General features: G+C 36.2%; 1 protein-coding gene across 1 annotated transcript; it reads right to left on the bottom strand.

The window, feature by feature from the left end:
• Nucleotides 1-23,884, bottom strand: Dph5 (diphthine methyl ester synthase). Its single transcript, XM_071664079.1, has 7 exons — nucleotides 23,834-23,884; nucleotides 20,742-20,888; nucleotides 19,004-19,186; nucleotides 16,229-16,400; nucleotides 14,766-15,020; nucleotides 13,280-13,465; nucleotides 1-9,454 (listed from the first exon to the last, which is right to left on the bottom strand). The coding sequence occupies exons 2-7, from the start codon at nucleotides 20,877-20,879 to the stop codon at nucleotides 8,676-8,678; spliced, it is 1,713 nt and encodes a 570-aa protein (XP_071520180.1). The 5' UTR covers nucleotides 20,880-20,888; nucleotides 23,834-23,884; the 3' UTR covers nucleotides 1-8,675.
• Nucleotides 23,885-27,590: the final 3,706 nt, after the last annotated feature.

Genomic DNA, 27,590 nt, shown 5'->3' with positions numbered 1-27,590 from the left:
TTTCTTTAAACCATATATTTCTTTGCATTTGAGAAGGTTATGTATAAAACATTTACAAAATGGACTTTCATTCTCAATTTGAGAAATTTCCTACAATGAAATGTTCAAAAACATTCATTTAAATATTCCCTGAACTCCAAACATAAATTTTCAATTACATTCTAACTAATTCCTCTTTCAAAAATATATTTCACACATGCACACTTTACATAATCTATGGAATGCGATACTGAATATCACATGTAAAACCTTAATCCAAGAATTCTATCATAAACTCTATCCCATTTACCTACAATAAAATGATACCAAAAAGGAGAGCAAATAAGGATATACAAAAGACGGGATATGGGGTAAATAATCAAAAAGTATATTCAAGCACAACTGAGATGAACTACCATTCATCTCAGAGGAATTACAGGGAACAATAAAAAAAAGATAAAGAAAAGGTTAACATGTGGACCTATCTACTGACAAAACACTACAGGATTATTGCACACAAAAGTCTTTCATAGAGCAGACAAAAGGACTAAGGAATAGCTTCATGAAATAACAACTTTTGTTAGTACTGCACCTTAATACAGATCTTTAATGTTACTCCACAAGAAAAATTTTCTTGTGGCTGGATATGCTACATACAATGTCTTAACCAAAAAAATGCTACATCTCTATATTTAGAGTCTTTTACAAAATACTATCAAACTACTACAATTACATACATCTCAAGCAACCATTTTTGAAAGGCAAAGCTTATCATAAATTAGTAAAATTGACTTTTTTTTTTTAGTAAAATAACAAATAATATAACAATAAAAAATAGAGGAGTAACAACTCAATAATCCCACTTTTGCTTATCATACAATGCACAATGTACTTTACAGTAATAAAACACTGAAAAAGTGTTTACATCAAAATGAAATGAATGGATGCCCCAGTGAGCAATTCTTGGAAAAAAACTCCAGTACATACATATGAACATCCATAAGCAAAGTCTTCAAGCATCAGTCAAGCAGTGATGAAATAAGTAGTTTAGCAAACTTGATCAATTTCATAACTAACAGACAGTAGCTGTGAATGGAAAGTGGAGTCTAGAAGATATGTATTACCAAGTGTATGAATACATTATCCACCTTTGCCATTGAATCTAAGTACTCTCATGTCTAATAAATAAACAATGAAATATTCTAATTCTAGGAATCATACAAATGAACAAAAGTAACATAATATACATGCACTTATGAAATGGGAAGAAACAAATAACTGAATTCTGTGTGATAGGGGACATGTTCAACTAACAGTAAATATAATAAAATCTTTAAATAAGCTACATCTAATCAAAATATTACCAAACATTCTAATGTACTGATAATCCAATATGGAAAATTGTTTGGCATCAATAAAATCAATATTACTTTCTGGAAGGCAAACACTACATATTAAGCAGGATGACATATTCTACAGGCTAGCATACTCCTGATGCATGAAATCATTTAATCAACCTGATTTATCAAAATGTCTATAATGTATTTTAATTCAAGAAGCTGAAAAAGGTACTTCCAATCAACAGAAATCTATTTTTTGCACTGATGAATAAAACATCATTACAATACACAGAAAGTGTGTTGGCTGTACTTTAAGCTGCTGCTTAAGAACCACCTTGAAGAAGTTTTCTAACCTCATAATATCAAAATTTTTACAGTAATAAAGACCTTCATGTCTAAGAAAAAGTTGAAAATGTATCAGGTCAAGCTACAGCTTAATTCACTGCAATAAAGCTGGAGTCAATAAATTCTTGTGCAATGCATACATTATCATGATGGATCAAAATACTGTCTAGCCTTTCAAGACATACTAATTTTACTGTTATTCTAAAATACATCATTCTAATCATTTTGAAGAATCATTACAGTCTGTTCTTACTAAAGCTTAAACAAATTAGTGGACTCTTGAAAGGCATTTCATTACTTAGGTATAAGATCCAACCATATAAGCACTTTGACCAGTTAAATAGCATTCTTTCTGAACTTAAATAGATTATAAACTATATTGACATTAACCTTGCTAACTTTCATAATGGCACTTGGATGCTTTTCTTGAAGAAAAAAATATACATTCGGCTAATCCTTCTATTTCACATGGAAACTCCCTCTAACCATTCCCTGGTTACATCAGTCTACACTAGAATCAAAAGGAGGTATGAAAAAAATATCTTACAAGTAAATAAGCTATTGTCAAACAAGACATATGAAGCACAGGATCTTATGACATGTAAATACACTATCATCTGTATTCATCAATTACCATACAATTCCATTAATACTTTGAGAACTAAAGAATCCTCATAATCATTCAATTCAAACATTAAATTTCTCTCAAAGACCTTCATAACACAAAGTCCAAGTCCTTGAATTCAACCTCTTCAAACTTAAACAGCTCAATTCTCCAGACAGTTTTGTGCAATCAAAAACTGAATATTTTCACTTTTAAAGTTTATTTTTCATTGCCTTACCCAAATGAGGACATCAGTCCACAACTAAAGCCTTTGATAAGATTCAACTTTGCATTATCAAGCCCACATATCTTTCCAGTATGTCCAGGTGGCTTATAAGTGCATCTTCATGTCCTTTCATCTGTAAAAGACATTCAGTCTGTCAGTACCATTGTGGTACTATCATTCAACCAACCCTGACTAACATGAGAGAATCATAGATAGATAAAAGCCTATTTTGCCAAACTAACTTCCTCTCTACCTGGCTTATGGGTTCAGGATATGTATTAGTGACACTTCAGAAACTGTATATACTTGATCCAATACTTGGACTGGGAATGGAGCTAGTGATGATATATGGATAAGACTGCTTCTCTTGGCTGCTACTCCTTTATTTAGTTTTAAATGTGAGGTTCATCAGCAAGAAGTTTAATCTTCTTTTCAGTGTTTCTGTAGCCAATCCACGCATGCTTCTTTCTCCTATTACTATAATGAATAACCTTTCAAGCTTATTTGAAAGATATCTTTCTTACCACATTCCCAGGAAATCCTCCTAATTCATCATTCTGAATCTTCCTCACCGAAACTACTCTTCTTTTTTCTAAAGTCCAAAGCTCAAGCTCTTTCAGCATCCCACAGTACTTCATATGCTCTTGTAGTAGCGTGCGCAGTGTGCACCTTTTATGATGATATGTAAGGATGACTGGCATGTGATCTTTTCCAGCAATGGTGGGAGAATGTCCATGACATCTAGGGGTAAGTGGTGATATCAAACAGTTAAAATTTCAAATAAGGGCAGGAGTACTGAGGATAGCACAATTTTTTTCCTTGCCTTCCAGGAGATGAATGGTTACTAATGGTACAACAAATTAGCTGGATATCTTAAGAGGCAACAGAAAACCAGTCAAAGCTTCTCTAGCTGTTAACCAAGTTAATGAACAAATGTCAATCTAAATTTTTGCAAAGAAGAGGTCAAATTCTAGTCCATAAACTCCTCTTAACAGTTCTGATAGTCAAACTAGTTTCAATAGCCAAACAACATTCAGCATGGTATGAATCAGATACATACTGAAAACCAAGTGAAGCTTCAACAGAGCACTGAAAATGAATACTACTCTGTGACAAAGTTAACAAATCTTATGCTGACTCAGTAATGAAAAGAAGCCAAAGAATACTGAAATTATACATGAAATGCAAGTTCATTCAAAACTGTTTTACCCTCCACAGCCTTTCCATTACAGTTCTTTCACATGAAAATTCTCAATCTCACATTCCACTAATGTCATAGTCTATCATGCATCTGACTTTCAAGCTCCAAAATAGTTGTCTTCCATAATAATTATGCCGTTAAGCAGGTCTGTGAATAGGTCAAATCTGAAAAGCAATGGGTAAGGAGTCTAAAGCTTCATGAGATGCCAAGTAATACAAGTAACATTTGTCATTAAGCTCTGGTATTCTTGTTTCTTACAGTTCAACTGATATTTTCAAACTCTTCAATATAGAGCTCTGGGCAACTCAATAATTGAAAACATGAATTCATTCTCACTTTGTTTTGAAAGTTTGGCTTCTGCCTGAAAAGGTTTCCAAGATGCATTTACCATGAACAGTTAAAAGGACAGTAATGTCGTGTTTCAAATCTCAAGTAAAAAATCAAAGCAATTTTGCCTTAATGAATAATAACTGCACCAATGAATAATTTCATAACAAACTTGTACACCATAACTAGAAAGGAGGTAGGATATCACTCTGAATATATCATCAATAGTTATGAACTGAATTACATCTCATAACCTCCAAACTGCAAACCTTACTTCTCACAATCATGATATTCAAATAATGAGACAAAACACAAAGAACAACTATAAACTTATACTACAGAAAAAATAATAAAAACTCAAGCTTCTAAAATTTGCAGTTTTCCAAAAGCCATGGTTCAGCAACTTAACGTTTACCACTAACCTGCAGCATACCTGGCTGCTGTGTTTACCATGAGCCAGCATAACCCACACAACTACTTGATCATTGTGCTCTCTCTGAATGCATGGCAGTATAGCTCTGTGCTTTTCTTGCATATGGTTATTCTAATACATTCTGCCCTTAAAATGACATCTAAAAAACATTCATGTGATAGTGTTGAGTGTCATATTGCAAAGTCAAAGCAGTGGAGTTAATATTATGCCAAAAATGTGGGAATCTTACAAAAGTAAGATGACCAGGCATCAGTATGTTACAAGAGTTAGTGTACTTTATACAATATAAAATATCAAGTGGCAGTATGAAAAAAAACCCTCAAAGCCTGCACTGAAAGTGAAAACCTAATCACAAATCAATGTATGAGGCTAGATCATCCAACCATAGTAGGCTTGTGTGTAAGTGGTTTATACAATAGCACAATGAAGGTGTGCCTATCCCTGGGCCACTTTTATGTGAAAAAGTGAAATAGCATTAGGAATTACAAATAAATGAGTCATGTGACTTTACAGCCAAATGAATGCGATTTTAAGTCACATGCAAAAAGCTATACGAGAAACTCTCAGCTGACAAACAGGCCATGGAAAAGTATATTGGTAAGTTTTCAATTACTGAAAAATGAAACCTCACTCCAGAACAGATTTATGATTAACAATACAGATGAGACCCAATCCTTCTGTTACCACTTTCGAAGAAACAAATCTGCTGCAGTAGGTGAACGTTCAGTGTCTGGCATGAAGGAAATGGAGGAGAGTGACAGGCATGAGTGTTGCCTATGAATTACAGATATTATATATGAGCTTGGATCACTAATCAACTGACCATTGAGTGGTTTGAAAATTATTCTAAGGTAAAGGCTCAGCAACCCTGTCATAAGATTGGGCTGCCTCAGGACTGCAGTACATACTGTCTTCCTTCAATTCATCTGCTGGTGTGCTTGAAACATTCAGGATAAAGCACCAAAAATAGCGATCACATACTTGCATGAGCATGGAAGACCACAGACACAGACAACACAGTAAAATGCATGACAAGTTTGTATATAATACAATATGACAGTACTTATAATTTACAAGTAATCATTTTTGAAAATACATAAGACACCAAACAAATACCAGCACAGGTATTTGTAAGACTCTCCTGCCAAAAAAGACCAAATGTGCTTGACCCACATTCTCTTAAGCATGGACTCACGAAGAAACAACTTCACACTGTTTAACAGACTATGGGCCAAAATTTTATCACTCAGGTCAAGCACTTCATAGGAAAAGAAAGCGAATATACATGTTGGAGGCCAATACGGGAGAAAATGAACCAACAGTTTGAGACTTATAGATGTTCTACAACGTCTTATGTATCATTGTCAGCAACCTATTTTCACACACACTCCACCTAGTGTGAATGATCTTGCACACTTCATCCTGTGTATAGGGAAAGCATGAGAAGTTGTGCATCACATTTGGTAAGTCAGAGCACCAAACGCTGTATAGCACTTTCTCTTTAATGTCTTTCCAGCTTTTCTCAATATTGTTAAGGTATAACTGGTCAACAGCTACCTCATCACTCTCACTAAGTAAGGTTCAGCAATGGTAGAAGAGGAAGATGAATAGAAAGTCACAAAAGCTCCTCAGCAGCTTACAGTTATACAGTTGGGTGAAATATTGAGGAAAGTAAGTGAAGCCCAGAGTTTGCTACAGAGGCAGGTGCATGTCTGGAACACAGGCTTAAGCTTAGAGATGCATAGATAAATTCCTAGCTTACCTTTATGTAGCTATATCAACTGAAGCAATAATCTACAGACAACCTACAATCGCCAGCTTCTCTAAGTCTGCCCAAGCCACCACAACTGCCACTACCACAAACACAACAGCAATAAGCTCCAACACCATGTTTTTTATCACTGTTGCTGCTGTGGCTTACACCATTATCACCACCTTCAATGCATGCCAAAGCCCTTTCTCCCTTATCCTCCATCAAAGAAATGTCAGACATTGAGATTATGGACTAAAAGGCAACACCATTCCTGCAACAAAAGCAAGGTCAGGGGTATGTACACCCAGCCTCTGGACACAAAGTGTTGAAGATGGATGATTGGCCAAATAGTGAGGACTTGACATTATTCATTAGTTCTAAAGTACATTCCTAGGGAGGTGTTTACTTGATTAATGTCAACAGTTTTCAAAAAATCTGTTTACTGGCCTTAAAAATGTATATCTAATTGTCCCTAAGGAAGTTGATTTCCCTTTAGAGATATTTTTGGCAGAAGAATACCCTACACATATGAAGTGTTTACTTATTAAAGCAAAAGCCAGATGTCTGCTGTCAGTATGGTGTCACAGTCTAGCTACATCATGTGAAGGTACGGTTTTTAGATTTATATGAAAGATAATCAAAACGTTTGGGTCAGCTGTACATATCTAGTCCTGATAAGCCAACTACAACTGGTGTAGTATTTGGCTGATGGCTCAGAAAATAATCACATGGGCTTGAGATAACCAACTAATTATGTCGAATTTGTAAAGCACTAGAACCTAATGATTGATCAGTGTTTTTCAATACAAAAAAGATATCTAAAAACTTTGAACTAGTTACAATTACATGTTTTGGCCTCCCATGAAAGATATCTAAAACCTTAAAACTGTTTATAATCAATTTTTGGCTTCCTTCAAAAAATTCATCAGTCTGCTTACATTCAAATTACTGTTTAAAATTTCTCCAATACTCAAATTCCCTCCATTGTTATCTTACAACTCATTTATGACTCTGAGGCTCCTATATTCCAGATATTCATAAGTAAATGTTCAACAGTAACACTGCAGTTGCACGTAGCATACATTGGGGCAGGTCTCCTCTTCATTTAGTGATCATGGGTCAAAACTGTATGAGCAAACCTCAGTTTACAACTGCATGAACTATCCATGGTATATGAAGACCTGTCTCATAATGGTGATTCTTGGAGAAGGAGGGATGCTGTACTTCAACACCTTTCTTTATCCTTTTAAGATTCCAAGTTCCATCTTGCATGCCACATACATCTAACACAATTATTCATTTTCCTCAGAAAATCACTGTAAAACATAAATATAGGTGCTTTAGCCTAAGCATCTGCTATATCCTTATGGTTTATACCAGCATGTCCATGATACCAACAGAATTCTACTCCTATTTATGAGTGGATTCTTATAATCCAATCTTAGGATTTCTGATCGGAGCATACATACATACATCTAACATAATTATTCATTTTCCTTATAAAATCATTGTAAGATATAATCCTCATGTACAGATTGCTTGATACGGATACTTTAGCCAAAGCATCTGATATTTCGTCACTGCTGATACCATCATGTCTATGTCACCATGAGAATTCTAATCTTATGCTGTGAAAGGATTCTTATGATCCAATCTTGGTCTTTCTGATTGGATTATAGTAAAATGACTTCAAATGCACACTGGAAACTGGAGTGGATTGTATACATTTCCATTTTGCAAACTGCTCAATTAATCTAAGTGCAGCCTGAGTACCAATGAGTTCTGCAGTGAACATGGATTGCATAAAAGTTGCACACTAACCTAAATCATCCCCGTGGGCATTCTGAGTGGTTATGTTCACTTAATCTGGTTCCTGTGAATAAACATCAGGTAATATGCCAGAGTGTAAGCCAGGAACTCAAAAACCCCTAACTGCTTAATCTCTTCTCTTATGACTGACTAACCTATGAATAACAGCTGACTGTAAGTCAGAGATACTCTGTTAAGGTAGTTGGACTTTTTATGTCAAGGCTAAGCTGCTTTTATTGAATACGAGTGCCTAACATACATCCCTCAAACTCCAACAAGTGATGAAAGAGGCTTCATGTCCTTGAACTAACAGAAAATTCTAACCTGCACCCATGCATAAGACAGGCTTCACATCTAGGCAAAGAGAAGTAGCTTTTTGACTTAAACATAGGTCACAATGAAGCTTCATGCCTATCACCCTAAACAATGGCACAAATTACTCCCTCATTCCCTGAGCATGAATAGCACACAAATTCTGAATAAGGGCAATATATAGAATCCATGCTCTGGTCACAGACAGAGTAGCTCCATTCCCTGTCCAAGAAACCTAGTACAGTAGTTTATTGATCCTGTACACATGCTAGATTTACATGAGAATTAGAGGCTAATTCTTTCAGTACAATAATCTTTACATTTGAACATACATAAAAGGCAGTTTCTATGACCTGTACATGTCGATAAACTCATCTTCTATAGGGTGTGTTTCTCCAACTACCACTAATGAATGTAAGGGGTCACCGAGGTTGACCTCAACCATCTCTTCCAATGTACAAGCTTTCAACTGCTGAGTGTTTGTGCCAACCCTTGCCATTCCGATTACCAACTGATCTGGAGTTACAGGGGTTGGCCTCCCTTGCGCTGCTCTATTTTTTATGATTTCTAATATCTGTGTAGCAGCCTGTGCTGCAGTCATGAATCTTGGGGGTTCATATATCTTACGACCTTTAACTAAGTTTTCCACACTTTGTTCCTTTACCTTAATGTCTAGTAAGCACAAGGTATGCCAGCCATTCTCCATGTTACTGCAAATTTTGTCATAGTAACTGTCTGGGTGCCATCCATCTTGCCAGAAAGGTATGGACACTGCTTCCCCAAAAGAATATAACTGGAGCCCACAACAGCCTACAGCATTCAAAATAGATGCATTGTGAATAATATTAACAGGAATATTTTCATCTAAGGCACGAACAATCAGATCTGTGTGAGTAGTTGCACTAAACGGATCCCCAATGACCAAGAATGCAACGTCTCCATCTCTAGTATACTGTAGAATCTCCTCTGATTTCTGCTCTACTAATTCTCTATCTGCCACAAAAATTTCCCTGCCATACTGTGCTTCCATGGCCTCAACACCACCAGTCATGAGAGATGTGTAACCCTCAAGGAAAATCCGTGAAGACTTTCTGATGACATCAAGACCTTTCACTGTCACATCACCTGGTAATACAAAAACATTTGAAGATGTAAGATCAAATATAAAATATCTATCATTCAAATATATAAGCAAGGAATACATTTCTTCTCTATGAAAGGACAGGTTCTGAACTTGAAAAGTTTTTCTTCCTACAAAGGAGACAAGTGAGCAAGGAAGATGAGACACCTCCACTCTCTGAGAATTACCAGTATGCAGCATTATCCTACACTTCTGTGGGTAAACACACATTCTGTCCCTTCCAAAAAACAAGATACCCGTAACAGGTATTATTATCCTCAGTTAAAAGTCATAAACCTTAAGTAACTGATTTCTTCTAATAACAATCATTCTGCTTTAAGTCAAGTGGTTGTTCTTCATTCTGATCAAGTTAGAAAGTTTAGTTAGTAAGTGAGCCAAGCAGGTCAAAACTGTCAAACAGAAGTGGTTGTGGAGGTCAAAAATTTTATGATTTTATGCAAGCTGATATCTATGTCCTACAATTTAACTGTATTAACTGTACTCTTTCCAAGCTCATTAGTACTAGTAATACTGTGCATTTTCTAGCACTCCTACCAATGCAAATATACTGATTTTGAAAATTAGTGCTTCCTTGTAATATGTGTTACATCTCCATGTGGTGCATCCTTTATTTGATTCAGCTTCTTGGCATGGTTTTGTCCACAACCATCTGCACTAGTAGGTTTTACTAAGAATATTTTCCAGCTGCAGGACCCTTTAACTGTCTGTGATGTTAGAAACCTTGCAACTAAGTTGCTACTTAGTATTTTTATAGTGTGCATGCAAGTATATTCTTCTCTTCATCTTGCATTTTCCATAAACTACAAATATTTTTCTCCCGTTTCCATAGCCTTGGAATGCTTGAATGTACCATTTACCCTGAGATCGATATTTACAATTCTCTTGGTTACTAGTTCATGGGACATAAACCGTCTCGATAACTATTACAGTGCCAGACTGCTTACTTAACTTTGGTGAAATGAAAAGTGGGATCACTATTTCCTGATTTATAATGAGGGTTAGGTCCTAGAAATCCTGTTGCAAGTCAGGTTGTCATAAATCAATCCAATGAAAGTTATAATTATAAGCTGTGTTACATTCCTGAGCAAAACCTTTCTGTATCTACCTTTAAAACATCGAATACACATATGAAGCAGCTTATGAACACGAAACCAAATTCTCTAATAATTTATTTCAGACAATATTTAACGCTTTCATCTTGGAAGAATATGTTAAATCAAACCAAATAACAACCATTCAAATATACTAAATGTAGGCACATGTTACATCTAATCAGAAAATGCACTAAATCTTGATGCAAGAGTTGGAGATAGGCGCCTTTCTTTAGTACTTTGTTACCTAAGTTTTCAAAAAACAATCACCTAGAAATTCACAAAATAGACACAGAAAAAAGGTGATAGAAATCAAACTGCCATCTAATGCAGAAATGCTAATGAGCACAAGAAAGCTTATGGTAAACTGTATTTTCTATTGATTTTTTACACAGTTCTCTTCAGTAGGCTATTACCTAACTCATTAACCAATTACTAGTAATCATCCAAGGAATAACCAATTACTAGTAATCATCCAAAGAATAGAAACTGTTCTTTGGATGATTACAAGTTATTGGTTAATGAGTTTTTATGTCTAAAGAGTCCTGCAGCCCAAGGATTCACAATTTACAGTGGCATGGAAAAGTAATTTCCTTTGATGTAAGATCTTTAACAAGACTGTACTCCCAAAGATGCAACTATGCTAAAGGTAACTTTTTATGCATGGTGTAACCTCCAGCAGGCAGAGTCCGGTAGTACTGGAACTTATTTGTATATTCACAAAAAAATGAAAATTATGTGTTGTAGAGATCAAAAAACTATCAAGCATAGAAATATTAGCAAGCCCAGTAAAGCCAGCATCCAAAGGAATATGTTCAATAACTGGTACACAATACATTAAACTGCATTTCTTATATATTTTCTAAACGCTGCTCTTCTATAGGTTTTAACCCATATCATGGACTAATAATAATTCATATATTCAGAAAACAGCTGAAAAAATGGGTGGCAGAGATCAAATGCCGATTAAATGAAGGAATGCTTATGATCCCAGGGATGCTACAACTAGCAACAAAACATTCAACTGATACTCGGTAATATTCTTCTTATTTTTTCATTTCATACAATTACAAGGTAACACCAGGAATGGATGAAGAACGGCCTCAATTGCACACTTTCACCTGCTAGCTGTTATGCATAATGCACCAAAATAAGACCCTCCATCCACTGGGTTTTTACCTAAATCATGAACTAACAACTATTTAGATCTTCACAAACATATTTAAGAAAATGGGTGTTAGAGATCAAGCAGCCATCAAGAGCTAGAACAGTTATAATTGCTATCTATCTATATCTCTAATGTCTGTTCCAATTGGAACACCCTCAAGGGGGTGGCTGCGGCAATAGAGGCTCTATAACTAGTGAACTCCAGTGCATAATGCAAGCAGGCATGAGAAAGCTAGTAACCATAACAAATTGCTCAAAATAAACTCATTAAATAATAGAGTAAAATGTATCTCATGTAATAATTCTCTTCAGTAAGTTGTTACCTACATCATAAACTAATAATTCTTCAGACATTCATAAAAATAACAGAGAAAATGGAGGAAAAACAAACTAATACAGCAAGATGCCTCCCATCTGCCATGCATTTAAAGAAATAATGCTGTCAGATCTATATGACTCAAAATGTTGATGAAAATTTCATAGAAAATGAGGAATAGATGGCCTGAAGTGGTGGGGGAGTGAGACTGGGTGGAATAAGGCCCACATGGAAGAGATAGAGAGGCACCAGGCTTGTCAACCCCGAATTGTCTGATTCAGCAACATTGGCAGATCACAGGCAAAGCAGACTTTACATAACCCTGGGATTTTATGAATTAAAAGCTAACAAGGGCTTAAGTTCGGTATCTCCCTCAGCATCCCCCCCCCCCCCACATATAAATGCTAACACTTTCTGTACTTTTCCTTTTTCAGTATATGTAATGTACAAGCAAGTGCACATGAGAAATGAAATGTAGCTTATGTAGTTATGCTTGCCAAACAAGAATAAAAAATCGTAATAACTGACTAGTAAGGGATCGCCAAACAGCGGGTTAATTCTCTCTGCCATCACTAGCTGGTACTACAACTGAGCTCGATGTCAGCTGCACCATTAAAAGTGAGAAACTATGTACATCATAATAACAGTCTAAGAATGATACTAAAGGTAAAAAAGAAAAAAATCACAAAAACCATCTGTTGCATTACTGCATGAAACCAACAGGAACATAAGACAAATTTCACAACTTATAAAAAACCCTAAAGCAAGTGGGTCCCTCACATGTATAACACCCTAACTGAAGCAAATATTCTTCCCATACACATCCAACACAAAAATGAAATAACAAAAGAATATAAATCCTGTCCACAGAGCTAGTCTGATGAAGGTCATAAAGGAAAATAAAATGTATGCAATGAGGCTAGATACTCATGTAATCATAGAGCAAAAAGTGAAGTTGTGTTTGTTCCTGTGCATTTCAATATGAACTCATGGCATCACCTTAGGGACAGAAGAGGGTCTTTGCAACAAAATAGTATGGGATAATGCTACATAATTCTTAGTGAAAGTGGGGCTCTCATCTCCCATGCTCACTGGCCAACTCTTGTTAGGAATAACTTTCCTAAGGTTGGCTATACTATCAACGCAAAAGAAAATACGGTAACTTTATCAAACAACAGACAAATGTGTCAAGATTTATCAAGAATTAGCAACTAAAAAGTACTTTCATAACTAACCTGGCTGACCAAGACCAAGGCCAACTATGTGAAAAACACCTCGTTTGCTGATACAGTTTTGGGAATCATTTTGCTGTCCATTAAAATATACTGCCAGCTTAGTTAGGGCTTCCTCTTCCATGGGGTGACATTCCCCACATACAATTAAAGAATGAAGTGGTTCACCAAGGTTAGATTCTGCTAGTTCTGTAATGAAATAATGATGAAAAACAGAATAAGGTGTGCCACAAAAAGGTATATGTATCTAAGAAAATATATGTTTTACAAAGAAACCCATTTCTAACAGGAAAGAGATATTTACATCTTGCATGACCAACTAACTCTCAAATCAGACCATGTATTTTAGGAATACCCTACAAAATATCAATAGAAAGGTTAGCAAACTTACAATATAATCATACGATAGTTGTTAGCAACTAACTCCTGACATGTCAAACAAGCACTGAATGCCTCCAGCAGTTGTCTGTGAGTGTGCCACATACAGTCTTGGGCATTTAAAAATCCCAAATATGGTACTCAAGACAGTGAGTAAGGAAGCAACTTCTAATAACTCAGACAATGTTTCCACATCCTTCACTCTTATTTTTTCATCTCAATTGGTCAATAACAGTAAATATCCCACGTGGCACTGCAAATAATTTTTGCATTAACCAGACTGCAAAGAAAAATAAATACTCATTTATTGAAATAATAATATTACATAAATAATGTTATCCCTGGGAATAGGGGAAAAAGAATACTTTCCATGTATTCCCAGCATGTCATAAAAGGCGACTAAAAGGGAAGGGAGTGGGGAGCTGGATATCATCACCTCCCAATTTTTTAATTTTCCTACAGAAGGAACAGAGAAGGAGGCCAAGTGAGGATATTCCTGTAAGGCTCAGTCCTCTGTTCTTAACGCTACCTCGCTAATGCAGGAAATGGTGAATGTGTATGGAAATGAAATGAAAAGAAAATAAATAAAGTATATTTATGTACATAATTCAAGGAACACTTATTACTGACATTCTTTATAAACTACGTTCAACCAAAATTGTCCCAGATGCATGAGGAACATTCCATATAAGGATATATGCTTTGTATAATCAGAACAACTGTTCAGAAGAGGATTTTCGAGCACCTGAATGAGATGCTCAGTTTCTTTGAGGCAGACTTAGCCATTTTGTGTCATCTGGGATGCCTACAACATATCAGATGATACTGCTAAATATGTTCAACGAATACAGAATTTACTGTGGCATGAAGAAAATGTGAGAAGTTCTAGATTAAGACAGAGGAAGAAACCTGGTTTTAAAGGCAATAAATTCAACCAGGATGATCTATACAAATGAGATATCTATTCAAATGAGGGCTTAAAGAGAATCTGTGATGAGACAGATTTATCAAGAAAAGATAAGGCAGATTTGAAATACATATGGAAATGCAGTGTCATCAGTATAAATTTACATTAGGAATGTGTAATTGTAAATCAACGTTACTTTCCTACCTTTCAGCTTTCCCCTCTTAATCTGTTGTGAACTTGTCCCAACTCTTGCAATGCCCACACACTGTGTGTCCTCTGTCAAAAGCCACTCACTGTTGACCTCTGGACCCCTACTACTGTCTGGCTGGCTTGCATTATGTCTCTGGAGAACAGTCAAGAGCTGTTGGGCTGCTTGATGGACAGGCATGTAACGTGGTGGATCAAAAATTTTCCTTCCCCTCAAAAGATTTTCTAAACTCTGTTCTTTCACTTTAATATCTGAAAAAAAAAATCAGGTCTTATGTCACACACTTTCTTCAGATTCTTCAACAATATAGGGATATATCTCAGGAATGAAATACTTCACCTATTTTAGCACTTTCACGCTAAAGATAAATTATCTATGTAACCAAAAACAATTAGTAATTATTTTTCATACATGCTCACCATGTATGTATGTATATGTTCATATGTATATGTATGTATATGTATATCCCTGGGGATAGGGGAGAAAGAATACTTCCCACATACTCCCTGCGTGTCGTAGAAGGCAACTAAAAGGAGAGGGAGTGGGGCTGGAAATCCTTCCCTCTCATTCTTTAATTTTCTGTTCTTTACATTATCTTGCTAACACAGGAAATGGCGAATAATGTGAAAAAAATATATGTATGTATATGTGTGTATGGAGGGTGGATGTTGGAAATGAGATGTTTGAGGAAAATATATGGTGTGAGGTGGTTTGATCGAGTAAGTAATGAAAGGGTAAGAGAGATGTGCGGTAATAAAAAGAGCATGGTTGAGAGAGCAGAAGAGGGTGTTTTGAACTGGTTTGGTCTCATGGAGAGAATGAGTGAGGAAAGATTGACAAAGAGGATATAAGTGTCAGAGGTGGAGGGAACGAGGAGAAGTGAGAGACCAAACTGGAGGTGGAAGGATGGAGCGAAAAAGATTTTGAGCGATCAGGGCTTGAACATGCAGTAGGGTGAAAGGCATGCAAGGAACAGAGTGAACTGGAACAATGTGGTATACGGTCGATATGCTGTCAATGGATTGAACCAGGGCATGTGAAGCATCTGGGGTAAACCATGGAAAGTTTTGTGGGGCCTGGATGTGGTTTCGGTGCATTATTACATGACAGCAAGAGACTAAATGTGAACAAATGGGGCCTTTGTTGTCTTTTCCACGCACACATGAGGGGGGAGGGGGTTGTTATTCCATGTGTGGCGAGGTGGAGATGGAAATAAATAAAGGCAGACAGTATGAATTATGTACATGTGTATGTATATGTGTGTGTGTGTATATATATGTATACATTGAGATGTATAGGTTGTATAGTATGTATATTTGCGTGTGTGGACGTGTATGTATATACATGTGTATGTGGGTGGGTTGGGCCATTCTTTCGTCTGTTTCCTTGCACTACCTTACTAACACGGAAGACAGCGATGAAGCAAAATAGATAAATAAAAATATAATTATTTACATACCTAATAAGCAGAGGGTGTGCAGTTTCTTTCGCAGGTTTCGATTAATCTTATCACAGAAACTAACTGGTTCCCAACCATCTTGCCAAAATGGAATAGATACAGTTTCTCCAAAGTGATACAGCTGCAGTCCAGAGCAACCTACTGCATTCATAATGGAAGCATTACTCAATACCTGAAAAATCATTATGATATTTAAACAATTATATTAAAAAAGTTTTAAAGTCAAATTAAGACTTCTTTCTATACTTGCAAAGAGTAGCAGAGACATTAGTCTTTAACTTATCTTGATAATGACAGCAAGGATACTATCAAACTATTAGTCATACACTGTAATTACCTTCTAACTAGCCTTCCATCAACTGCAAGCTCAGATGACTTGCATTTTTAAATACTGTACTGGCATGACTTGAAAATAATGAACTTCAACCCCCTATATGTCTCCACAAGTCTTACATTCCTTAGATATACACATTCAACTTCAATACTGGTACAACACAGACAGGAGCCTATAATCACTCTGGAAACCAGTCTTTATAAGTAAACAAATTTGTATCACTCTTCAAGCACTATGTCCTGGATATCAAAATGAAAACCATATAAAAATTAAACATACATTCAAACATATCCCAGTTCTGAGATGAGAAAAATGGCCAAAATAATACCTGTAATGAGAAAGAGAAACAATTTCACAGCAGACAGAAGGGGACAGAAGGTGAAAGGTGTTGGCAGGAATGTTAATAAGGCAGAAGGTTTCTCATATGTTTGTTTGTGAAGTTTCCAAATATTATGCAGAATATGAATATACCTAACATGTTAAAGGTACTGCATGGAAGTACTTTATTGCTTTGAAATTCAACAGTTTGAAATAAATGTTTTAAATAGACATTTTGTACAGCTGAATTTACCCAAGTTAATGCTCCTCATTCTAAGACTCTGAACAGGTTGAAGAGAACATATATGTTTAATGCAAGAAAAAGAAAAAGCATTGGTTTGAGGATAGGAGTGAAATGAGTTGGCATTAAAGCGAGTGGGATTAGAGTGAAGAAAAAAATGATCATGCAGAGAAGAAAGAGATTGGGAAATAGGACAAAACCCTAAGGGACACTACTGCTGACTGGTTACGAACAAGTTGCTTCATCAACAACCACAACAATGAAACAAATGAATAAGAAATATACATTACAGATACAAGCAAAATAGAGAAGGGGAAACTCTTTCATTTCTTTTTTCAGAAAATGAAATGCATTCGTATGCTGATTACTCAACACTGCATTCCTCCACATCCTTCAAATCTGCTCCCTCTTCTCTCACTCAATATGCATCTTATCTCAACACATCCTCAATAAATTCAAACTTAAACAGGATATTTCATTGGGGTATATGAAATTTGATTAAGTTAAATAAGTCCAAGACCCAATTTCAGCCCATCTCTATCTAAAATTCCCCAAAACTTTCCTATTTCCTTTGACAGATCTATAAATCCACCTTTTGACTCAATAACCATATTTGGTACACCTGTAACATCTAGACTATCTTGGAAACCTCACATTATGAAAAAAGCTAAGTTTGCCTCTATGAAACTGGCAGTCCTGTTTAAGCATCAAAATTTCTTGTTCTCCAAACAGTTGCTCCAATTATACAAAGGACTGATCTTCCCTTGTATGGAGTACTGCTCTAATCTCTAGGGTGGTTCTACCTCTAAATCTTACTTGACAGAGTTGAGCAAAAGCAGTACGACTTATCAATTCTCTCACGCTAATTTCAAAACGTAACCCACTTGTCCTACGCCAAAATGTTGGTTCACTTTTCCTCTTCTACAGGCATTTCTTTGGATTTTGCTCCTATGAGCTGGCTGCTTTTGTGCCCCATCATAAGCTGGACCATTCAATACTCAGCAAGCTGCTATATCAAGTGAATAATAAGCTGCTGTTAACAACTCATGGGTGGGCCATTTTGATAGCTGTTCTTTCCCTATACTTCGAAGATTTGGGACTCTCTAACCTCCCATGTCTTTCCCAATAACTAATGGCACTTCTGAAAAGACAGATTTTTCACTTCATACTGAATTTGTAAATACTTTTCTTTGTCCCTTCATTTCCCCCATCACTAACCTATTCATATTTCAACTAAGGCACACCCTAATGTAGACTTTTGTCCATGAGTGGAGCCTCCAATGGGGTGAAAATAAAAAGGCAAACACTGTGGAGATGCTGAGGGCCATGAAAAAAGATCTAACAAAATCCCAGAAAGATGAGAACCTGAAGTGGGTCTCATAGGACAGAAGAGTACCAGTAATCCTTTCACCACAAATGCCATAATGATGATCTAAAGAAAGGGAAAAAGATTCAATATGTATAAATAATAACTTATGGAGAGCTTCAAAGACAGCATACAAAGCATTAGCAAGATTAATGGGGCAATAGTTAGAAGGGGTTAGAACAGTTTTCTTTCTTAGGGATGGATTGAACAAAGGCATATTTCCAATGAGAAAGAAAGATTTAGGATTTTATTTACACAAAGACAAAGTAGATGAGGAAAGATTAGACCTAGCTCACAGACACTTCTTTATTATACAAGGAGTTATGCTATCTAGTCCATACCCCTTACCCACTTACATCTGGAAGAGAATGTAGAAGACAATGCACAAGGGAAATACATTAAGAGGGCACAAGTTCACCAGAAGGAGGCAGGACAGAGGATAGATGTGCAATCATTATCATTACCATGTATGTGGCATGATTCTGGTACAAATTCAAAAAAACATTTAGGCCTTACCTCAAACGGAATGCCTAACTGGTGTGCACGAAGCATAAGGTCAGTGTGCGTGGTAGCCCCAAGAGGATCTCCAACAACAAGAAGGGCTACATCAACTGACCCTGCACCCACAAACAAGTCATCTGATGCCTGCTCTACTTGCTCTCGATCTGCTAAAATTACTTGACGACCATAAAACTTTTCCTGAAATTTGTAATGGGATAATTTGACAACTATTATGTTATCTATTCATTCTGTTTATTGATTCATATTCTATTAAGATGGTTGCCACAGCTAAAAATATAAAAGCAAACGCCAAATCTTCTCCATATGCCCTCTAACATGGTACAGTCACTGACTAAAGTCTTGAAATTCCACTAGCAAGCTCATAACTCAGGTAAGAAAAGTACCCCAAGTCTAAATGAGGATGTTAAATCTTCTCTCCAAAGTAAAATGATGACTATACACAAACACTTCTAATGTTTGATAATTGTACTGAGTGAAGGCCCTACATGGCCCTACATTTGGAATTTATGAGTAAACTGCTTCATACACCTCCATATTCATATGCACTATCAAGAGGGATGGAAAGGGGCAAGTTACTATGCTAATATTCTCCATGCCTTCATTCATGCAAACACAATATGGCATCAATTAGTATAACATACAAGCAACAAAAATAAAAATCTTAAAACTAAGGATTGTAATCACTAACATATCATACAATTTGGCATTTCACATTGTCATGAGAACCTCATGACTCAATGAACTGTTTCCTGTTGATGAGAAAGATGTTTGCAAATCTGTGTAACAGGAGCAAGCAAAATAACAGCTATAATCTGATCCATCCTTAATGGATTAAGTATTACAGTATGAAAAAAGATGCAATATAAGAATTGGTATACCACAAAAATAGCAAAGCTATGAAATATCTTTAATTTCTGTTATGAGGGAAGGTATCCACCTCATCAACGGAATCTTCATCTCATACTCTACTTATTTGGTTGATATGTTAGGTTTCTAAGGTCTATATTCCTTATTCTTACCTAAAATTTTCTCTTGGCATCATTGCCCTTCTAACTTTGCTCATACGTAATCAACCATGAGTAAACACTGTTTTATTCCTAAGTATTCTGGAAAAATGAATAATTCCACTGATATGATTATCATTCATTTCCATAGGTTATATTTACCATGTTGCTAAAGTTAACATTTTACTCAAATAACTACAGGTGTAATATTGTTTAAAACTTATCTGAACTTACATTTTTTTCATACCTACTTGCCTTCACTTTTACGAAATGTATTTTTGTTTCATATATTTCAAGTAGCTGCACACTGTTGCATACAAGTAATACCAAGCCTATATGCATACTTCAACATACATTTTGAGCATGGTTGTTGAGTTTCTGATGCAAATAGAACAGCACAGTAATCAAATGTTTGCTAGGTTTGCTACAGATTCTGAATGCATTTGTTGTTAACTAAAATCAAACATAGTGCATCCAATATACAAAGGAAAAGAAGTTATGAGTAAAAGAAAAACTGAAGTACGAGACAAAATTGTAGGAAATCAGGGTGTTCACATCCTTTAATGTGTGAACAATCCTACAATAGACACAAAAGTAATCAAAAATGAACACAAAGATCATTTCAATTTAGCTACAATATTAAGCTTGTTTTCAGAACACCACTCTGTTTAATCCAATCGCATTATATTCTAATAATTCAAGCTAATATGAAACAACTCATAACGTACCAATCCTTCCTTTCCACCACTTATAACTGATGTGTATGCCTCCAAATAAACCCGTTCACACTTCTTGATAACTTCCAGCCCTCGTACAGTCACATCCCGAGGGTCACCCAGCCCCAGACCAACAAGGTAAAACACCATACCTGCTACCTGTAAAACCAAGGGGGATAATACTAACTAAGTTTGTAAGAGAATATTTGAATTTAATAAACTAGGTAAACACATTAACATGTCAATGTGATATCATTATACCTTAGGTATATCTGATATCAAGATCATTGCAGCTCTTACTGGCATTTACACCAGAGCAAGATTCTGATCAAAACACATCGTAATATATCAGTTTCTCTGACACTCTATTATATCAAAAATCTCTTACAGTAGTTTCATCCATCATGAAACAGTATTACATAGTAACTGCAAAACATATGGAAATCAAGTCCTTTTTCCTCAACAGTGTAATGCTTTCAGTAACAAATATCTGTAACTTGTTTTAAGAGCATGACAGTCCAGCATTTAGAATTTTCTTAATCATCAGCAAACCTCAGACCTTATCATGATATCAGTGTTGTACAAATTAAGGTGCATCATGTGTGATTCTGAAATTAATTCAGTCTAAAAGCAATGTATAGTACATCAAAAAACTAACCTACATTCTAAAAATTTATAATCATTGTCAAAAACAACTGAAAGATAAAAAACACAGCAGAAGATATATGGAACTACCCAACTATAATAAAATCCTGAGGTTTATCTTGTAAAATTACCTAAGCAGTTATCATATTTTAACAAAAGCACCATTTGACAGCAGTTTGGACAACAAAGATTACTGCGTTACTGTGTACACTTTTCTTTTTTCAAGGATAATATCAGCATCAATAAAATTCTGTATACTATGTTATTAAAATGCCAATATGTTAACAGTCTTATAAACACACCTACATCTTGATGTATGATAGTGTAGCATCCACTGAATGACTTTTCACCTCAACAAGGATATAAAATTATTCAAACCAAATGTGGCCAAAGTCATGCAACAATTTGAAGCAAATCAAAAGACTGCCTTTAATGCCACCAGTGGCTCTCTTCTAGCAGCTCACAGTGCAGCATACACTCTCAAGCTCTAATTCACCCTTCTGGCATTACCATTTCCTGATTTCACTGTCTAATGTTTTCCCTTATTCCTAATTTACCAAGCTTCTCTTCTACAATTTTTCCTGTTTATACTACCTGTTGTCATTTCACTTTTATTTTTGATTTTATTCTAATTTGCTTAAACCTTAAAGGGTGATCTACATCAATTACTGTACTCCAAGAAAACAGTAGCGAAAAATAATTCTGGTGCTGACTTTACCTGCTTCAGGTTAAACTTACAATTGACTTAATATACCAGTATCAAACCTAATTAGGTCTCTTCCACTGCTGAGCAGATACAGCAAAAAATTCTGCTATTCTAAGTAATCACACAACCATTATTAAAAGTGCACAGGCATCCACCAGAAGATGATATCTGCATCGTGACTTCACAGAAAATAAATAAAATAGATAAAAAAAAAACATGTGCTATCTAGCACAATCCTGAAAGAAGTGCTGCCAGTAAATTCATGTTCATGTAAGATATTGTGCAACAATTAACACAAATCTTCTCTATATGTAATCCCATGAGCTATCTAGCATAATCATGAAAGAAGTGCTGCCAGTAAATTCATGCTTGTGTAAGATATTATGTAATAATTAACACTAATTTTCTCTTTATATGAAATCCCAGGATAATGGAGGACTTTGGCAATAGATGATACATGCAAAAGTAGAAAATTTTCAAAAGAAACACATCCAATATCCTCCACATATGTGCCAACCACTTGATTTCTTCACACTCATATGTAGCAAAGATGTAATATTTCTAAATATATTCAGTTACTAACCATGAATAATTTTTATGTATAATGAATAAAAGTATGTATGAAATAACAGTATGTACTGAGTAAAACTAGAGTTTTCAATATTACATAAATACTTTAACATCTTCACACCAGCCAGTCACTTTCCTTCACACTAATTTTAGTGCAACATATTTCTAAATATGTTCACACTAATCACAACTAATGTTGTTCCTGTACACAACTAAACTCCCTAAAATTTGAGTACCGTTGAATACCACCAAAACTCAAGAGGATCACAGTAGAGTTACTGAGATACATCTATAATACTGTAGGGCACCCAGTCAGGATATGAAAATTATGTTTATATCAACAGATCATAACTTTCTGAATATTTCTGGTATTCAGTGATCATTATGAAAACCTTCATTGTAGCCATTTCATCAAATTTCATAAGGAAAATATTTAATTCTACAAACCAGGTTGCATGTCTACACCATTCTTACTAAGTATATATAAGGTGTCCAGCGAAAAACATTCAAATCCACATGGTACTTTTGTGGTGCCCCTAAACTTAAACTTTAGTGGTTAAAAAGGTTCGGGTGTGAACACGATATCATTTACAACAATTGAGCTTATCTAAAAATCGGAGTGAACTCAAGTCAAAAGAAAAGTTGGTGCCACAGGCAGACAAATTCTTCTACTGTCAACCATGTCTGGTGATTAAAAGTTACCTGATCCCTACATAAATAAAATCTTCCAAAAACTAATGAGAAAAATATAAAAGTATGTGACTCATTTCACTAGTGACTCAGTAAATAATCACTTCCTTCTGATTATTAATATCTAATATCTTCCTTGGTAACATGTCTCGCATTTTAACAGAAATGCGAGAATTTAACTGTCAAAAGCAATATATACTGTGCTATGTTAGATACTTTTTAATAATCTTCAACGTCTACATGAGTGCATGAGTATTTCTGAAATAAAATAAAATTCAGAGGCATATATCACCAGGGGTTCAATAATCCCACACAGTAATGTTCCATGGACAGGATGGTACCCTTCACTTGTACACGCTTGATATCTTTCCTATTTCCTCTTTTGCCGAAGGAAAAATTCACTATAAAATTCAGCTAAAAATAAACTTCATTATTTCCTCTATATATCATCATGTGAAACACATAATGTCAACCTAAATGACGAGTGTAGTACCGTAATTATGAAATTGGATCGGTTCCACAACACAAGCAGCGTTCTCTCTCGCCCGCGGGTATAAACATTACCTGACCGTGGACACAAGACGTACGTTTAAGAATTATATATGTCAAATATTGACAAAATAGATATGAAAGTATGAAAGTTATTTATAAACAATATAATAGAAATAATAATGAATACCTTAGATGATGAACCAGTTGATTATTGTGATTTTTCACTACATTTATTTATTCCAATCAAATGCATTAAAAGAACATACTATTTCTAGAAAAACATCATCACATTTCAAGGTTATATCTTTTGTTGATACAGATGAGATGCAGATGGCTGCTACAGAATACTACTATATAAGCGAAAAAATACTTAAACTGCTGATGGACGTGTGTATATACGCATGGTATGTAAAGGAAAAGATGTGTTCAATTTTGATCAGTATGGGTGGATGTTGCTGTAGTAAAAGAATATAGAGGTACAAATAAAGGTGCGCTTCGAACATTAATCCGGATCACGATAGTAGAGTCCTCAAAAAAATATATATGTATATAAGATTTAAATTCCATCACAAACAAATAAAAGTGGGTAAAATAATTTGCATACCACTTAGATGAGACCTGATTGAATTTCTAAATTAGTGTGATGATATCGACAATGAAGAGCCCTTCGCTTCGAGGCGCGCACCGGACAACCTGAGGCTGCAGACAGAATTCAAAAGTTTGAAACATTCAGAAAGTAGTAGAAAAGTACTGTTAGATATAATATCTAGATGTGTGGATGAATGGAAAAGCAAAGTGCTGGAAATGCGAATATTCACGGCATGCAAAAATTTAAAAGTGTGTGACAGTAGAGAAAGTTCAAAACATGACAAAACCCCAAGATGTGCCGTCATTCGGTGAAATACACCAGAACTTCAAGTCTATAACATTTAGATTGCTATGCTTAAATGAGGTGATCGAAATATATTGAAATCTATTTATAATAGTGTAACCGCGCTGGAGGCAAGAAACGGGCTATCTAATGCTTTTAGAATATTGAAGCTTCTCGAACAGTGCAGCTGAAATGGTAAGGAAACTGACAAGTAGTGATCTGGTCAAAGTTAATTTGACGAATCAAGTTGCAGATCATCTGGAATTAAAAACGTTCCATTCATATAATTTTGAGGTTTCCACTCCGGTGACTATGAATTCATGCAGAGGGGAAATCTTGTGTCTTGATGTCATGGACGTGAGTAAGGACGATATTGTGAAGGCACTTGCAGACGAGGAAGTGATCGCGACTTGATTTATCACCAAAATTATCAACGGCGAGCGACGCAGAGCTCCCGTCCCCCATCATTCTAACATTTGGAAAATCGAGATTTCCGAAAGATATTGCCATAGGTTATTCTTAGGTATCTGTAAGACCCTATATAACAAACCCTTTGCGACGTTTTAATGGAAAGTCTGCCAGCGAGGACCATTGTTGCTTTGCGTTACCTGTGGGGGTAACCACCCAAGCTTGTACCGAGAATGTCCTCGGTACAAGTTTGAGAAGGAAGTCTGCGCAGTTAAGGCAAAAGAAAAATAAAAGAACATTTCAAATGGTGAAGCAAGGAAGAGGGGCGAAGGATGCACACGAGACTCCCGTACCCAATGAATCTTATGCTTCGCCACTGACGCTGGCTCTTACGTTACTCCCAACAGATGTTTGTGCTCCAAAGCCACCAAAAAGGCGAAAGGGGACGAGATTGAATAAACAAAACCAACAAAAGATACTAGGTGGCACGTCGTCGTTCTTGTGGTTCCAATGAAGGAAGCTACTCTAACCAAGTCTTCCTCAGTGGAGTCTGTGTAAACAGTGGGCAATAATACCGTCGTCCCTTCCAAGGGCCGATCCCGTTTCCCTGAGGACTCGCCAAGTCCATAAAAGAAAAAAAAAAGCCTCACAAGGCTGGTCGGCTGAATAAATCTTAAAACAAAGCACTTGATATCATTCAGTGAAACTGTAAAGTCTTAGGAATGAGCAAGCACAACTTTCACTGTTGCTTCCAATGTATATAGACCATCTGTTATTTGTCTACAAGAGACTAATCTAAACAGCGTGGTGGAAGGCAGTGTTATTTTGAATAATCACCCGTGCAGAAGAAATTCGCTGGAGAGTGAGGTACGCCAGCTATTTCGTAGGTTCATTATAGACCATTTGTCATATGTACTCTTCTACACAGATGGCTCCAAGGCAGATGAATATGCAGGTGCAAGCGTGTGGTCGAATAAATATTCTCTGAGCTACAGTTAATGGGCGTAAATATTTGCCATTGATAAAGCCATAGATTATATAATTGATTCAATTTATCTCAAATTAGTAATTTTTACCGATTCGTTATCAGTTCTGAAAGTTACTGACTGGTTACAGACTCAAATGAAATTCAGGGCCTGGTCATTGCAACATTCATGGCAATGAACAGGCTGACCGGTTGGCTATGTCTTGGGAAAGTCGTTCCGATCCCTCGTGAGCTGAGGTCCAGAGGGAGCCTATCTCTCGTGGGAGATGGTTGGGATACCTAGCCCTAACCCCCTAAGCCCTGTGCTTAGTTCCCTCTCCTCCAGCTGGCCGCCCGTAAACATAGGGCCCGCACCTCCTGAGTTGTAGGGAAGTATAATCTCAACAGCCGAGGTCTCCTGCCTTTCCTTGGGAAAAAGATCAATACTTTTGTGGTAGAATTAGGAAATACAAGCCGGAAGTAGCTGACTGGCCAACCCCATACAGGAGGAATAGAAGAGATGAAGTCGTGCTAGCCCTTTCACGTTTCAAGTGCACATAGTGAACCCATTTTATGGTCATACATCAGAAATTTTCCATATAGATGTCCAGTATGTTCAACCATTCTAACAATAGACCATATAGTTATTCAGTGCAATAGATATAACGAACCAAGAAAAAAAATTAGAAAATTATTATTATTATTATTATTATTATTATTATTATTATTATTATCGCAGGGGCTACGAGAGAAAGAATACTACCCACATATCTCATCTTTTAGGCAACTAAAATATGCTGAAGCGAGTGGCAAGGAAATCCTCTCCTTCTGTTTTATCAGTTGCTAAAAAGTCAGAGCAGAGGATGGAGTTGAGAGAGGATTTTTCAGGAAAGAATAAGAGTTGACGAAGTCCCTTTCTCCTGGAGAGAGGAGCAGCTGACAAAGTGCTGTGGCTGTGGTTTGGAAAGAGGGAGTCGCTGCCGTAGACTCACGGTTGTGCAGTACAGGTGCGAGAACACAGTGTTGCTGGGGTCCCGTGACTGTTTTGCAGATACCTGGAGGTATTGCCAAGGTTCAGTGGCTGTGCCGCAGAAAGAGGAAGTTGTCGAAGTCCTGTGGTGGTGGAACTGCCTGAGGAAGGAGACTGTCGATTTCCTTTGTTGGCGCTGCTTCTGAAGGGAAGTGCTGTTGTTGGAGCATTAAGGCCTAGCTGGGGCCACACTGCTTATCATATTTTGTGGCGTTTTTATTTTTTGAATCCTGAAGCCGATTAGCTGACCGACTGTCACTAGGAGCCGTAGCTAGGCTTTAAATAAAGACCCACAGAACAATGCTTGTGATCCAAGGCCACCAAGAGCCTAAGGGATAGTATTTACCCCCCACCCCACCCCCCAAAAAAAAATACGGTAAGACGGCAACAAATAATAGTATCTATAAACGTTTATGTTTATTACTTAGGTATTCTGTAATTCAATCTGTTGTTTTATTTATATTGTTAGACCATCTCCAGTCTTC

The sequence above is a fragment of the Panulirus ornatus genome, chromosome 8 (genome assembly GCF_036320965.1).
Source record: "Panulirus ornatus isolate Po-2019 chromosome 8, ASM3632096v1, whole genome shotgun sequence".
In the NCBI taxonomy this organism is placed as follows: domain Eukaryota; kingdom Metazoa; phylum Arthropoda; class Malacostraca; order Decapoda; family Palinuridae; genus Panulirus; species Panulirus ornatus.
This window is presented reverse-complemented; position numbering and strand designations above follow the sequence as displayed.

Bases quoted from the DNA above. Each gene is read 5' to 3' on its own strand.
- Dph5 (XM_071664079.1), bottom strand. From the start codon at position 20,879: ATGGTGTTTTACCTTGTTGGTCTGGGGCTGGGTGACCCTCGGGATGTG. The intron at 13,466-14,765 runs GTAGGAAAGTAA...ATTTCATTACAG, and splicing joins TAAGAGGGGAAAGCTGAAAG to AACTAGCAGAATCTAACCTT. The intron at 9,455-13,279 runs GTTAGTTATGAA...TTGTATTACCAG, and splicing joins CCTTGGTCTTGGTCAGCCAG to GTGATGTGACAGTGAAAGGT.